The 14823-nt window shown below is 58.7% G+C and overlaps 1 protein-coding gene across 2 annotated transcripts in view; it reads right to left on the bottom strand.

The window, feature by feature from the left end:
* Positions 1 to 2619: 2619 nt before the first annotated feature.
* The window catches only part of RPN2 (ribophorin II), a 49305-nt gene continuing 37101 nt past the window's right edge, over positions 2620 to 14823 (bottom strand). The window contains exons 11-18 of one of the 2 annotated variants that reach the window (XM_055137864.1): positions 14269 to 14383; positions 12707 to 12901; positions 11432 to 11518; positions 9551 to 9646; positions 7986 to 8061; positions 6199 to 6328; positions 5048 to 5095; positions 2620 to 2953 (exon numbers count right to left, since the gene is read on the bottom strand). In XM_055137864.1, coding sequence (XP_054993839.1) covers positions 2941 to 2953; positions 5048 to 5095; positions 6199 to 6328; positions 7986 to 8061; positions 9551 to 9646; positions 11432 to 11518; positions 12707 to 12901; positions 14269 to 14383 — 760 coding nt within the window. In that variant the 3' untranslated portion in view covers positions 2620 to 2940. The remainder of the gene's footprint in view (positions 2954 to 5047; positions 5096 to 6198; positions 6329 to 7985; positions 8062 to 9550; positions 9647 to 11431; positions 11519 to 12706; positions 12902 to 14268; positions 14384 to 14823) is intronic. The other variant, XM_004612500.2, reaches the window with a different exon arrangement.

The raw sequence follows: 14823 nt of genomic DNA, 5'->3' as shown, positions 1-14823 counted from the left end.
GAAAACCCAGTGAAGTGGCAGAAGAGGCTTGATTTCTGCAGTAAGGGTGAGACTTCTGCTAGAAGCACGCAATATACCCAGGGCAAGTGGGCCCTTGAAGCCAAGGAGCAGAGAGAGTGTGTGTGGCGGGGGAGGGGCGGAAGCTCTGTAAGACACCGGAGTTGGGAGATGGCTTGGACCTGGAGTGCATGCTTCACATGTGGGAGTCCTGGATCCGAACCTGGTCTGCAGGATCCACCAAGCACCACTGAGAACCGCAAGCACTGAACATTACGAGGTGGGGCCCTTCCACCCCCCGAAGGAAAGCATCAGACTAAGGGATTAGGAAGAGAGACAATTTTGGCGGGGGGGAGTGTGGTTACACTCAGGGAATACTCAGGACTCACCCCGGCTCTACACTCAGGGATCTCTCCTGGGAATGCTCAGGAACTATTCAGGGTGCCAGAGGTTGAACCCAGGTTGGTCCCGTGCAAGCCAAGTGCCCTACCAGCTGTACTATCTGTCCCGCCCAGGACTAACAAGGGGACTCTGGCTAATGCAATCGAATAAGATCCTTGCTGAAGACGGGTCAGGGGCTTGGACATCAGCAGAAGGACGATAGGGAAGCCCCGGTCAGTAATTCAGGTGGTCAGATGTCTAGGATGGAGTGGGGTGGGGGTGGGGGTTTCTGGTGAAATGATTAGCGAGGTACTTGCTAAAACTCAACTTTTTTTCCTGGGGAGGTGGGAGGCGTGATCCCACAACCCGTGGTCCTCAGGGAACCTGCACACAGTATCCGAGACTGAATCGGCTGGCCACAAGCAAGGCAAGTATGCAAGGCCCCCGAACTCACTCTGCATAGTGGGCTCATCGATGCTTTTTTTTTTAAAATTTTTAAAAATTTTTTGGCTTTTGGGTCACACCCAGTGATGCACAGGGGCTACTCCTGGCTCTGCACTCAGGAATCACCCCTGGCGGTGCTCAGGGGACCATATGGGATGCTGGGAATTGAACCCGGGTCGGCCGCGTGCAAGGCAAACGCCCTACCCACTGTGCTATTGCTCCAGCCCCTCATCGATGCTTTTAACAACCATCGTTGATATCTGTCTTCGAGTTCCCGAGGGGTTCCCGCCCATGACTTCATCTGCGCCCTGTCACCACCCTGTGGGGTCGCTGAGTGTTGTATAAACCAGGAGTCTGGCCTCGTGCCAGCTCTGGCCTTTCCAGGCTAACTGGTTCCAGAGGCTGCGTCCAGGAAGGGGGGCTGGGGCTGGGTCAGGGCATCAGAGCAGAGTCCCGCCCTCTGCCATACCCTGGCATAAAACCCAAATTTCCCCCGATTTGCCTCCGGCTGCCAAAATGAAATCTACACCCTTGACCGCAGCCCCTAAAAGGCGCATGTACTCTGGCTTCCAAGGATGCTTCCTTGCGATGATGCCAGCAGACGGTGGCCTGCCCTGCTCAGCCACGCCCTCACCCCTGCAGCCCTCCAGCCCCCCGCAGCATCTCCTCAGTGCGTGTCCTGGGAAGCCCTCACACTGGGCCACTGCACGCCCTCCCCGAGTCCTTCCAGCCAGGGCTGCCTGCCACTGCCTAGCCCCGAGCAAACCTCTGGGCTTCTCTATTCTGCTCCGGGGCAGCGTGGCGCCCCTCACCAGGCGCCCCTCGAGGATGCTGCCCTGCGACCCTTTCCTGCAGCGGCTCTGTCGTTCTCAGGCCCTCTGCGGAGGTCTGCCACCTTCCTCCACAACGCCGTCCTCAATGCCCCGGCCTGGCTAGAGAAGGCCGCCGTAGGTGGGCCCCCGGCTCTCTCTCCTCTTCCCGGCCACTGGAAGGGAAGGACACCCCAGGAGGAACAGGAGGAGGCGCCCCAGAGCAACAGGCCATTGTCACTGAGCGCCCTCAGTCGTTTACGTAGCAACGTCACAAAGGCAACTGGAAGAAGTCAGGCCACTTGCCTGAGGCCCGGCACCCCAGGACGTGGTAACAGCAGGTCTGTTGGGCTGTGACGCGTGTCCGCGTGTCCACTCACTGGCCATACTTCAGCCTCCATGTGTCACACAACCTTCCTTTCCTGGCCTCCTCAGAGGGCATTCTTTTCGGGGGAGAGCCACACCTGGCGATACTCAGGGGCTACTCCTGGCTCAGAGGACCCTGGGGGTGAAGGCAAGAGCCCTGCCCGCTGTTCCATCGCTCCGGCTCCTCCACGGGGGATTCTTTCTGTTTGTTTTCTGCTGCTATGGGCCACCCCTGGTAGTGCTCGGATACTCCTGGTGTGGTGCTCAGGGGCCCATATGTTGGGGGACTGAGGCTGGGCCTCCCATATACACGGCTTGTTACCCTAGCCCGTGGAACAATCTTCTGGGCCTCCCAGGGACACTGCTGAGAAGTGTGTGTCTTGCAGGGTCGGTCTGCCCGTCCCCACCGCCCAAGCCGAGGCAGAGGCAAAGGCAGAGGGGCCCGAGGATCTGACGGGAGGACAGCCGGCGAGGAAGACGGGACACTGGACAGGAAATCCCCAAGTGGCCCGTGGAGAGGGAGGGAGGCAGCCAGCACGGAAAGGCCCGGAGACACCCAAAGCATCTCAGTCAAGACCTCATGTGAGGCGGGGCGGGGGGAGGAGGAGGAATTCTCAGTCGCTCCAGATCCTCAATTCTCTTTATTCCCAACAGCCTGAGCCCAAGTTTCAGTTTTTCAAAAGCCACATCTTGGGTAAGTTGGGAAGATTCACAGCATCCTGCCAGGGCACCAGGCCAGAGACAGACGACCTGGGCCCAGGGGTATCTCCTCTGTGCCGGGGAAACACAAATAACGGCCAAACGCAGGATAATTACAATGTGGACTTGCCCCTACGTAGTTCTTTCCCGCCCTCCGCCCAATTTCTCTCTTCAGACTGGACTGCTCTTGACTTCTTTTCTTGATACTCATTTTAGCGTCTAGGATTTCCTCCTCCTTTTGGAACTAATGCGCTGTTCTGAAAGAAAACGGAGACAAATACAAAATCAGGGAAGGTTTCGATTCATTTTCAGTTCCCAGTGTGACAGCCGGGTCAGGGCACGGTCCCCACGCTAAGGTCCCATTTATTAGGCACCGTTACTTAACTCGCCCTTCTGCGCAGTTAAGCCCCATTTTGTTTCGCCAGAGTAAGAGCACACTAGTTCACACGGAAGCCGAGAAGAGCAATGACAGCAATGACATGGATCTGATGGCAACTCATAAAGTGGGATGAGACACGTGACTCCGGGCACACCTCACGGGCAAGGGGACAGTACACTTCCACCAAATAAGGAAGGTTCCAAGAATGTCCAATTCGACTCCTGGCTCCAGACCACCTGGGCCCACCACCTGGCCCTGGGCAACTGGAAAGAGGACGTTCTGGACATCCTGGTCAGAATCTGCACCACCTTCCTGCCACTGGGGGGTGCGGGGGGCAAGACCAAGCACCCAGCTGCGCCAGGACGCTCAAGCGGGGGGCTCAGCTCGCAGGAACATGCGAAGAGGGGATAAAAATCCCTCAATCTCCGTATTCCTTTTTCCCTCCGAGCTGCCTTTCTCCAGACTCCAAGAGGTGGCAGGGAAACACAGGAACAAAAATGGCACCTCGATGGACACTGTGCCCGCAGGCCGGGACAGCAGCAGGCAGCGTGGAGGCGGCCTGCGGGCTCCAGGCCAGTCACAGGCCCACAGAGGCACAGACCTAACCCCGAGGGTCACGGGAGGGCACCGAAGTCCCCAGCAACACATGCGGGACGTCTGAGGTGTTCCCGAGAAGGGGACACGTGAGGCCAACCAAGAATTGTCAGCAGGAGTGGCCTGTGTGCCCGACTGGGCAGGAAGCGGCACCTGTCTGTCCCGGTCAGGTCGGGGCACTCAGCTACGGGGCCCCGGTCCTGAAGACACCAAGTCTCAACCTCAGGACGCCCCAAGTGCCCAGTGAGCAAGTGACTTTCTCCTCATTCAAGCACTGGCGCAGGGGCAGAGTGGAGGCGGGTTAGCTACTAAGCAAGAGGTAAAAGCAGGGCGGTTACCTTAAAGAGGTAAAGAGCTTAGCATCCGGCAGAAGGCGATCTCGGACAGAGCGACTGGACTTTAGGACAAACCCAAATGGCTACGGCCAAGGAGCACGGAACGCTTTGGAATGTGCCAACAGTCTGCGGATGGACCAAGGTGGGCGCTGCCACCTGCACACTGCAGAGCGTTTGCCAACATCAGTGTGGCACACTGAAAGCGTCCATTTTAGAGTTAAACCTTAGTTGAGACTGAAGAAGAATATAAACCAAAGTACTTTGTTCCTTTTTGTGCGAGGACCAGATACTCCAGTGTTTGCTCGCACAGCAGTGAGAGAGCTTCTACATGCCATGCTCTACTGGTCTCTTTCACTTCCCGAGGGCTGGAAATCGGAGCACTTCCTGGCTCTGGCACGGAAAGCCACCTCAAGGCCAGGGGCAAGAGGGAAGGGCCGTGAGCTACCAAACTCCCTCCCTCCCCTGGGTGGGTGCAGGGTCCGCACAAATAGGTCCGGGCCAGAAACAGCCGAAGGCAGGAACAGAAGGCGCAGAGCTGGAAATACGGCTGGGCCCTTCCCTCAGAGGGCTGTGTGGGCCCCGGGTCAGAGGCTCCTCGGTGAAGCGTCACACACGCCCCTGCCTTCCCTCCACCCCAGCCAATGTCACCATCAGCGGTCACAGAAGGAGCTGTCCTTTCTGACCAAGCCCAGCATTTGCCAGGGAGCCATCACCGAATTAATTTACACGTTTTTAATGGGCACGTTCCGAAAGGCGAAGGCCGGGCCTGGCTGAGTCTCCCCTTGGAAGTGAGAAGCCCACGGGCCAGGGCTGCGCCTTCTCCGGGCAGCTGCCCCTGGAGCTGGTGCAACCCGGGGGGCTTTTTCCCCAGCCCGTTTACATCCTGGCCGAGGGAGGGGGCACAGGCCTCAGAATTCGGCATTGGCTTCGGGGGTAGGGGGGAGGCGCGAGGGGGCTGACAGCTAGACAGGGTGACTGACATGCACGCGGTGGCCACGATGGGGCCGGGGCCTGCTGCCGGGGTGAGTCACCCCCATCTTTACCGTAGTGTCCTATATTTTGCCAATCTACTGCTCTGCTCTGCAGCGATCCTGCCAAAGGAAAGAGGATTTGAGAGTCAAGAAAAGGACAGTGAGGAGAGGAACAAGCCGAGGAAAGAAACCACAACCGCGCCACCAGAGCTCCCGTGAGGGCCAGGGCCGGGCAGGGGCAGCCAGTCCCGGGCCAGAAGAGCGGCTCCAAGTGCCTCGCCCCAGGAGACACGGGACCGGAGGGAAAGCAAAGGTTTCAGAGCCCCATCACCCCTGGCTGCGTGCGGCTCGCGTGGGCCACTTCCGGGAGAGAGCGCGTCCCTCGGGCACTCAGGATCTGCTCGGAGGGCCGGCAGGGCCCCGCGCCTTCTCAGCTGGCCAGGCCGCTGCAGGGGCTGCGGCGAAGGGGGCTCCGGTGGGACCTGGACTCCTCCCGGTAAAGCAGGGAGCGTATCTCAGGGCCAGGCCCCCACCGGGAGACCCCTGCAGTGCTCCCCGGAGACCCCAAGTTGTGCCCTCCCACACTGTGAGAAACCTCTGTCCCCTGCGACAGCGGAGCCCGTGGGGGGACGCCTCAGTCCGCAGAGGCTACGGCTGGGAATGTGGGGCGCGGGCAAGGCCGGCCTTTTCTGACTGACCTTCCCGCGGCCGAACTCCCCCTGGGTCTAGCGGAGTCAGATCAGTAAGAAACGACGTCTGCCCTTTAGGTGGGGCCCGACTCGGGTTGGCTGCCTGAGGGGGAGGTGCTCCCAGCTTCTGCGGGAGAAGGACGGACTGCAGGCTGGGGGAGCGGGCCTGGGGGGCCGGGCAAAGGGAGGAGGGCAGAGGAGCGGCAGCCTGCAGCGAGCCACCATCTTCTGCCGGATGCTCTAATGAGTCTAACCGGCACCCGCTAATTACCTCCCTCTCTCCCTAATGTGGAGGGTGTGAGCGGTCGTGGTTTTAACACTTTTCAAGCTGATCATGGTTTTTTTTTCCTTTCTTTCTCCCAAGTTAAAAAGGCTGCTGTCTCTGGCTGGATTCAGGCGTCACATTTGCTCCAAATATTCCGAATATACAAATCATTTTGTCATGTGCCCTACTCGAAGAGCTGGGAGGAGAAGGCTGATGGCCACCCCCAGGCCCACCCAGAGTCCCAGCCGCCCGCCCGCTCCCGGCCTCACCTCTTCACTGCCTGCTGGGCCAGCATCCGGTTCCCGGCCAGGAACGTCACGCTGCCCAGGATGGCCAGGTACTTTAGCGTCTGGAACATGTTGAGCTGAGTCCAGTAGACATACATGAGCCCCAGCATAGCTGCAAGGACAGGACGAGGGCAGCTGAGGGACAGAGCCAGGGCCGGGGCCAGCGGGGCTGAGAGCGGAGCGGGCCGGCCCAGGGCAATCCTGAGTCCAGGACTCCTTTTGGCCGACACCTGCCTCTGGCCGGGGCTACCAAGAAATCCACCAGCAGGAAACAAATCTCAGGCCCTCCGACTTCTTTGTTGCACCCTTCTGCTCCTCTCCTTTGTTTTGGGGCCTCCACCCCGCGGTGCTCAGGGCTCCCTCCTGGTTCTGAGCTCAGGGAGCACTCTTGAAGGAGCGTGTGGAATCAAACCTGGCTGACTATGAAAGGGAAAAGGCCTCACCCACGGAACTATCGCCCCAGGCCCTTCTCTCTCTTTTCTTTGAAGTCATTTATTTTTCAAAATGTAAATGAATGTATATATGTAATCTCCTTATACATCCCCCCCTATTCTGGGGGGGACCACACCCATGGTACCCACTCAGGGGTTATTCCTGGTTCTGTGCTCAGGAGTGGCCCCTGGGGGTGCTCAGAGGATCCTAATGTGGTGCCAGGGACCGATCAAGGGCTGGTCACAGGCCACTCAGACCCCTCACCTCCTATACTAGCTCTCTGGCCCTATTAAAAAAAAATTAAAAAAAAATTTTTAAGGATTATTTTGCATCCTGACAGGAAGGAAACAAGGAGTAATGTTTAGTGAAGAAGGCCTGAAGCTGGGTATGAAGTTCTCCAGGTCAGGGGGCAGGGAGCTTCCCTCACACACGACAGACCCAGGTTTGATCCCCCGAGCCCCCTACGGTGCCCTGAGCACCGCCAGGAGTGATTCCTGCGTGCAGAGCCAGGAGTAACCCCTGAGCACGGCGGAGAGTGGCCAAAACTCCCCAACACACGAGTCCTCCACCTGCCCTCCCCGACGGGCGAACAGACGACGGCAGGGTGGCACGTGCTGGAGGCCGAGGGCCCCAGGGGGAGGCTGAGCAGTTACTGACCGTCCCCAGAAACCACAACACACTCGCTGAGGCTTCCAAGAGGCTCATCTGTAGACCTTCCCAACCCCACTCGAGACCCACATGGGGGGCAGGGTGGGGGCCCCGAGGCAACAAGGGCGGGACCCCAAAGTGTCGGTGGGAGCCGGTGCCAGCAACGAACTCCAGACTCGGAGACGCCTTCCCGGCGTGACCACCTCCTGCCCTGCTTCGTCTTGGCCTGACGTTCTCCAGAGCACAGCACAGGCGAGTGTGTCTAGGTGTGGGAGCGACGGTCTGCTCCTGCCATCCAGGCAGCCACCAGCAAACGTGGAGATCGATACGGTGGGGAAAGATAACCTTTAGAGGCGGCACGGACGCTCCTCGCCCAGGAAGGCGGCCCAGTGCAGATACACTAAGTGAGTCATCTCTGGAAACAAGCAGGGCTATTAAACGGGGGCAAATGGCCTGCTAACAGCAGCCCCGGACAGCCGAAGCCCGATATAATGACAGCTGTTAGGAGCTGATGGACCAACCAGGTTTATCATCGTATTAACTGTCCTAAAAGGCCAGGAGGAAGAGGGAAATGTTATGCCATTAAGTCATTATAGTTAATAGGTTGTGGGTCTACTTAACAGGGCTTCTGCGGGGACAGGCTAAATGTCAGAGGAGGTTAAATGAAATTAGCAGCCCCGGGCACTTACCAGCATGTCCCAGGTGAAAGATAATCGTGCTAGGAGCAAAACTGAAGTTGGAGATGTTGGCACCGATCCGGATCCACTGAAGGATGAAGAGAAATAAATTAAAAAGACATTAGAACATGAAGGGGAGGCGACGCACGCCGCCGTGTCGATGCTAATCCAATGAGCAGCCCAGGGGCTCGAAAGTTCTGGTGGACCTGAAGGACAGGGAGTTTTTCCAAGTGACAAACACCCGATTCTAAGTCCTCGCTGGGAAAAAGGCATCCTGATACCTGCTCGCAGCGCGCGTGCTCGGGTAACGGGACGCCAAAGGCCACTTTCCATGACTGCAAACCCTTCCTACCTTAAAACAGATGAAAGCAAGATGCCCCAAGGACAGAGACTCCCCTGAGGATGAAGCGGCCACAGTGCCACTGACTGCTCTGGAATGTGAGGCCAGAGCCAGGGGCAGCTCGTGCTGTGGCACTGGGCGTCTGGGAGCTGTGGTCCTCGAGGTGCCCCGAGGGAACTGGGGCCACACCCTGCTCTGCTCCTCAAAGTGTTGGCACGCTGACCCCACGACTGAGTCAGGCACATAGCCGGTTTTCCAAAAAGCTCTCGTGAGTTATCCATGTAGTCCTCCAAAATTCTCTAAGCTATTTATAACTTAATGAATTTTAAAGGGACAACCCCCACCCCCACCCTCTATCCCTTAATGATGTCAACTTTTTTTGGGGGGGATGGTTAAAACACAAATCACTGTATCACTGTCATCCCATTGCTCATCGAGTTGCTTGAGCGAGCACCAGTAATGTCTCCATTGTGACACTTGTTGTTACTGTTTTTGGCATATCCAATACACCATGGTAACTTGCCAGGCTCTGCTGTGCAGGTGAGATACTCTCGGTAGCTTGCCGGGCACTCCGAGAGGGGTGGAGCAATCGAACCCGGGTCGGCTGCATACAAGGCAAACGCCCTACCCGCCGTACTATCGTTCCCAACAAAACCCAACACTAAAGTATATTAGATAAAAATCTCCTTCCCCTCCCCAACAGGCCCTCTCCTTGGAGGTGGGCCCACACACAGGTCAGACTCGGGCGGGGGTTTGCACTCGGAGGATAGTCTGAATCGGGGGCCAGAGCCCTTGCCTGCCGCTGGGGCGAGGCAGGCCGGCCGTCCTGGCCTAGCAGAATGGGATCTCTCTGCTCCCCGGTAAGCCACACACTGTCACTGAGCTCGGCTTCCATGAGGCCTTCCTGCTCTCTCTGGCTTTCTGTCCCAGCTGGCAGCACTGGGCCTCGTCTGTCACACGAGACCCCACCTGAACACGCCCGTGGAGCATGACTCCCCATACACGGCTGTCACTTCCAACAGCTTTTAGGTGCTTTCTCGTGCCCCTCGCTAACCGACCGTGGCTCTGGCTTCTTCCCCCAACTCCAGTGGAACTGGAGTTTCACGGCCGTGTTGGCCCACTGGCTCAGGTAACAGCTGCTGGACTCCACTCCCTGGGGGCTCTGGTGTGGCCGAGAGCACAAAGGAATGGCTCTGCCTGCTGGCTAGCATGGCCCCTGCTCGCCACAGCTACTCACCAGAGCAAAGAGCAGCAGCAAGGGCGAGAGGATGAGGGCGGTGAAGGTGTTGGACACCACCGTGGGGGGCCTCTTCTCCGGCTCTCGGAACAGGTGCTGCCAAAAGAGGACACACCAAGGATATTTAAGAGCGCGCCTGTCTCCGCAGCCGTTGCTGCTTGCACCGGAACCAAAACACGGAGAACGCACAGGAAGAAAAAGTGTCTCCGGGAGGCTGAAAGCCCGCGTGGTCCCTTCCTCGGCTCTGCCCTGGGGCCTGGACTCCAGCATGCTTCTGGGTGCCCCGGTGGCACAGCCACACGCTGCCACCCCACAAAGCTGCTGGCTGGTGCAGACCTCCCTCCTGAGATGTAACAGAGCTTCGTCTGGAGGGTCCCAAGCCCAACATCCCTCCCTCGCCTACCCCAGGGTCCCGGAAGCCCTGAAATGGTCTCCCTTTCTCCCTCTGCCTGATGCCCAGACCCAAACCGGAAAGCCAGCCATGCATCCACCCCCAGTTCCTTGTTTCCGCTGCCCACTCAACAGCAGGTCTCCGGGAAGCCCATTCGGCGTGGTGCCACGCTGCCAGCCTGAGTCTAGGGAGCTCTATCGGCTGTACAACTGGAGGCAAATGGTGCTGGCAAATGGTGCTCCCCCTGCGAGTGCTCGGAGACCTTCTCCCTGGCCCGCTTCAACGCTTCACCTCGGCATGTAGCTGGGAGGTTGGGGTGGGAGGACAATGGCGATCCTCCGAGGCTTGGACTGACCACTGACCCTGTGCGTTCCCCCGCCTCTGGTTTGGGGGTCACATGCCTCTGTGCTCAGGCAGCGCTCCTGGCAGTGCTCTGGGCACCAGGCAGCTGGGTGGAAGGGGTTCCCAGCAAAGAGAGCTGCACTGCCCCCACTGAGCTGTCTCCTGCCCTGGAGACATCTCCCTCCAACAGCCACACTCGGCACAGTGTCTTTCCCGCGTGCCAGCGTCCAGACAACCCGGCTCCGAGAGGCAGTCGGGCCCGAGACACCTGTCCCCAGGTCTTCAGCTCAGATTCCCTTTTGGTCCTGCTGCCTCCGTGGGTGCAGACGTGGCCACTGCACCTCCCTACACACCACTCGGCACCCAGCACCCTTCAACACCCTTCAGGACGCAGCCCTGCATCTCACGCCTCGACCGCGCCGGGGCCGACCATCTGCGCTCGTGTACAGCACCAGCACATCCATCTGGCGGGCCGAGCAGAAAGCTCCCACCAGGCGCCTGCTCTCGGGCTCCTGCACGTCCCCCCTTGAGAGTGAAATGGGATTAAGCAGTCTGCCTTAAACACGGCAAGCATTAACTCCGAGCTGGGTTTCCATGGTAATAGAGCAGGATCATTTCTCGTGACTGCAAAACAGTCCCCCGGGACGATCCACCTCCACTTCCTTAAGCAATGCGAAAATAATTCGAGACACACTCTTTCTTTGGTGAGACACTTTCCCAGCCTCTCTTCCTTCCACACCTGTCGCCTCCTTTGGTCTTGAGGCCATGCCTGGGGCTGGGCCGGGCAGGGACCACTCATCTCAGGGCTGAAGGAGGACTGGCCTGGGGCAGCGAGACCTGACCCGGACACCCCAAGAGTGGCCACCCAAGCGTGGTGGCCCAGGAGCAGTGGCCCAAGGGTAGGACCTCCTCTGTTTCGGTTCTGATTTGGGGCCCCCCTGCTGACTTTGGGACCAAAGTCAGTGTCCTCTGGGAGCTAATCACCAGGGTCCACTCTTGGGGGCAGCTGTTGTAGCGCGAGGATGGGACTGACCGGGAAGATCCAACGATCAAACACATCAGCAGGCGACCGTGGCCCAGAGCCCCCCACCAGCCCTCAGTGTCCACTCCGCATTCCCCAGAGAAGCGGAGAAGGCCTCTGGGGATACCTGAATTTCCTGTTTGGGGGTGAAAAGGTTCTTGGACAGGACGGTCGACGGAGCATCCTCCTCGGGGAACTTGATGACCACATCGGCCTGAAAAGATAAGGGCGGTGTTGAAAGGCACGGGGCGGGGAGGCTCCTCGGCAGGACAGGGCTTCCCGACCGTGACGGCGCCCAGGTGGGGAAGAGCCACGAGCCGTCCAATCACTGCCGCTTTGTCAGTTGGAAACTGAAGGTGGTAGGAATTTCAGGAACAGAAGTCAAGTATCTGCTGACAGGGCTTCTTAGAGTGAGAGTTCCAGTTTCCTTGCCGGTCCAGTGAGCCCCGGGGAGCAGCTTAACTCAAAGATCCCAGCTGGTACCCGGGCTGTTACAGTGGCAATCAGAACTGCTCGGGGTCCCTGGAACTGGGACTTATCAGGAGGGAGGAGGAAGGGAACGGGCTCTCCTACAAGCAGCAGCCGAAGGTCAGGAGAGGAAGAGGAGCTTGAGCACAGCGCCCGGAAACACGGCTGCCTGTCTTGCCGAGGGAGACGCTGCCTTTCCTGCAAGCTCCAGGCCTGCAGCCCGCAACCCCATTCAGGTGCCCCGGCACAGTGAATCCACAAGCCTGAACCCTGGAGCTCCGCGTGCCTGTCTGCAGCCCGTTCCCCGGCCATCTCCCCGCAGTCCCAGGGGCGACTTGGAAAAAGCCCTGTGGTCCTTCAACCCCAAACTTTGATGCCATGTTTTGGAAGCAGTTTCCTCTCGTGGCACGAATCAAAGCTGAGCCCCGGAGGTGGAAGCCCGTGCCAGCGGTGACGCGCTGCACCCAGCTTGGCTCCTTAATGTTCCGCATGGCCGAGGGACTCTGAGCTCTACGCGGGACTCCTGCAAGGGCCTTCCCGTCTCCAGGCCAGGAACTGGGGCACACGTGCCTGTGAATCTGCCCTCCAGCGTCTTACTGTGGTCTAAAAAACCTCCTTCCAGTACAACCTACATAGACCTCCACAGTGGCACCCACAGGACAGACTTACACTGTCAGTCACTCAACACTGTTTGGGAGGAGGGGCAGTTGGTGTGTGTGGGTGCGGGGCGCTCCTGGGCAGTGCTCAGGCTACTCCCGACGGGGCTGGACAGGACACACTAGGGCCCGATGTGGCGGGAGGGCTTCAGCAGGGTGACCCCGGCCTGCGTGGAGGAGTCAAGTGCTACCAACCCCTGACTGTGGGTCCCTCCCCATGGCGGGCCGGGGGTGAAGAGGCCACACTGTGCCTGGCCAGGGCGCATCCCGGCACCTACCACATTCCACAGGATCGGGTTCTTCAACGTGGCATCGCCAATAATCAGGTAGAGAGTGTAGGTGCCGGACGCAGAGTCAAACTCCAGCTTTCTCTCCGAGGTGTCCAGCTCAAACTTGTACACGTTCTTGCTGTCGGGCTCAGCCACGAACACCACTTCCTGGCCAGTCTTCTGGTTATGGAGCCGGACGAATGTCTAGGTGGAACGAGAATGCGACTTTTCATCTAATCGGGTCAAAACTGAGTCAGGCCAACCATCCTATCACAGAGGCACAAGTGGAGTGGGGTGGGGCTTACCCCATGGCGGTGTGGGGTTCGCAGACCTGCCTGAGGGCAAGGAGAGACGCCAACCCACCTACCCACCCTCTCTCCTGTGCAGAGAGAGCAGAAGTAACTTTCTGAGCTACAAGGGAGGAAAAACAAAAAGAAGTAACAGAGAGAGGCCCAGGCAGTGAGCTGCCTGCTGCTCGGAGGGGGAGGCCCAGTTTGTGGATGATTTAAGCCCTTTGCCATTGCTGTGATTTCTTCTCTCTGCCAGCCTTCTGGCCACTTTGCTGCCCAATTAGCTTCTTTACCAGAGGGTGAAGAGAAGGGAAATGGGGTGGAACTGTAAGAGTCCAGTTTTCAGTTTCTGAGTGCCTGCAGCTACAGGCTCAGTGGCAGCAGAGTTCCGACCAAAGAGAGCAGCCTCGCGCTGGACAGAACCCGGGCTCTGAACAAAGATCTGGGCGCACTGACTTATTAGCCGAGCGGGCTCTTTAACCTCAGTGGACCTTGCTGAGACGCGGGCATGAACTCCTAATTGTGGTGCATCAGTGAAGGTGATCAAGGACCCGTGCCAGCACTTAGCGCAGGCTCTAGTGAACAGCACTGACACTCCTCTCAACACAACACGTGAATCCAGTCCACTCAGTTCTCCCCACACCCACGCTCTGGAGTAAGAAACTAAGATCTGGCCTGGAGACGCGCAGTGGCTGGCTCAGAGCACCTGCCTCCCTGTAGGGTCAAAGCTGCCACCCTGCTGCATCCGATGGACGGCAGAGTGAGCAACCCCAGAGCTCTGCCACCTGTGCTGGCAAGCATGTGAGCAAACACCAAAGCACAGGAACGGGAACCTGAGTGAGCACCACGGACAAGTGTGTGCGTGACACAGGCGGGCATGTGCACTTGTGACCCCAGGCCACTCAAGAACAGCAACAAATACAAAGGGAAGCAGGGAGGGGTGGTGTGTGTGTGTGTGTGTGTGTGTGTGTGTGTGTGTGTGTGTGTGTGTGTGTGTGTCCCCGGCCACTCAAGAACAGCAACAAATACAAAGGGAAGCAGGGAGGGGTGGTGTGTGTGTGTGTGTGTGTGTGTGTGTGTGTGTGTGCGTGCGCGCGCGCGCCCGTCTGTCTGTCTGTCTGTCCTGGAGTGTTCTCCACTGTTCTCTCTCATCTTAGCTCTGAGACACAGGAGGGCTTTTGTTTGGGAGAACTGCCCTTATTTCATTGTGTGTGTGTGTGTGTGTGTGTGTGTGTGTGTGTGCGCGCGCGCGCAGGAGAACTGCCCAAGTTTCATTCTGACCTGGTGAGGAGTGAGCTCGGTGCCCGTGTTCACGTCTACCAGCTGGAAGAACAAGGCGAAGTTCTGGTGGCTGTCTGCGATGAACGTGCCCTTGGCCTTGGCTGGGTAGGTCACTCTGCGAGGGACATTCAGAGAACAAGTGTTCAGAGAGGAGCGGCATCTCTGAGCAGAGCAGAAAGTGCAGACGTCAGTCTCGGCCTGCCTCCCACCGGGACAGACGAAGGTGGGAAGGATCTGCGGTGGGGAGAGACTGGACTCACAGAGTCGGGACCGAAAAGCAGCAATCTGGGGGGAAACGCGCTGTGTGCGCCCACTGCAAGCACCTGAGGGCACCAGCTCAGCCAAGTTAGGGAGCACAGGGGTTCCCGCGGGTGCCCACAGACACACGGCACGCCCGAGCGCTGAGCAGGCAGGACCAGAGACCTAGACCAGAATGAGGTCGGGAGGCCAGCAGGGAGGAGACTGGGGGCAAAAGGTCCTTAGAGCTTTTCCTCTCCTCTTTCGCCACGCAGGGCTGAGGGGCCCCACTGGCGATGCTGGGGACCCTACTGGTGC

This window comes from Sorex araneus, chromosome 5 (assembly GCF_027595985.1).
Source record: "Sorex araneus isolate mSorAra2 chromosome 5, mSorAra2.pri, whole genome shotgun sequence".
Classification (NCBI taxonomy): Eukaryota; Metazoa; Chordata; class Mammalia; order Eulipotyphla; family Soricidae; genus Sorex; species Sorex araneus.
This window is presented reverse-complemented; position numbering and strand designations above follow the sequence as displayed.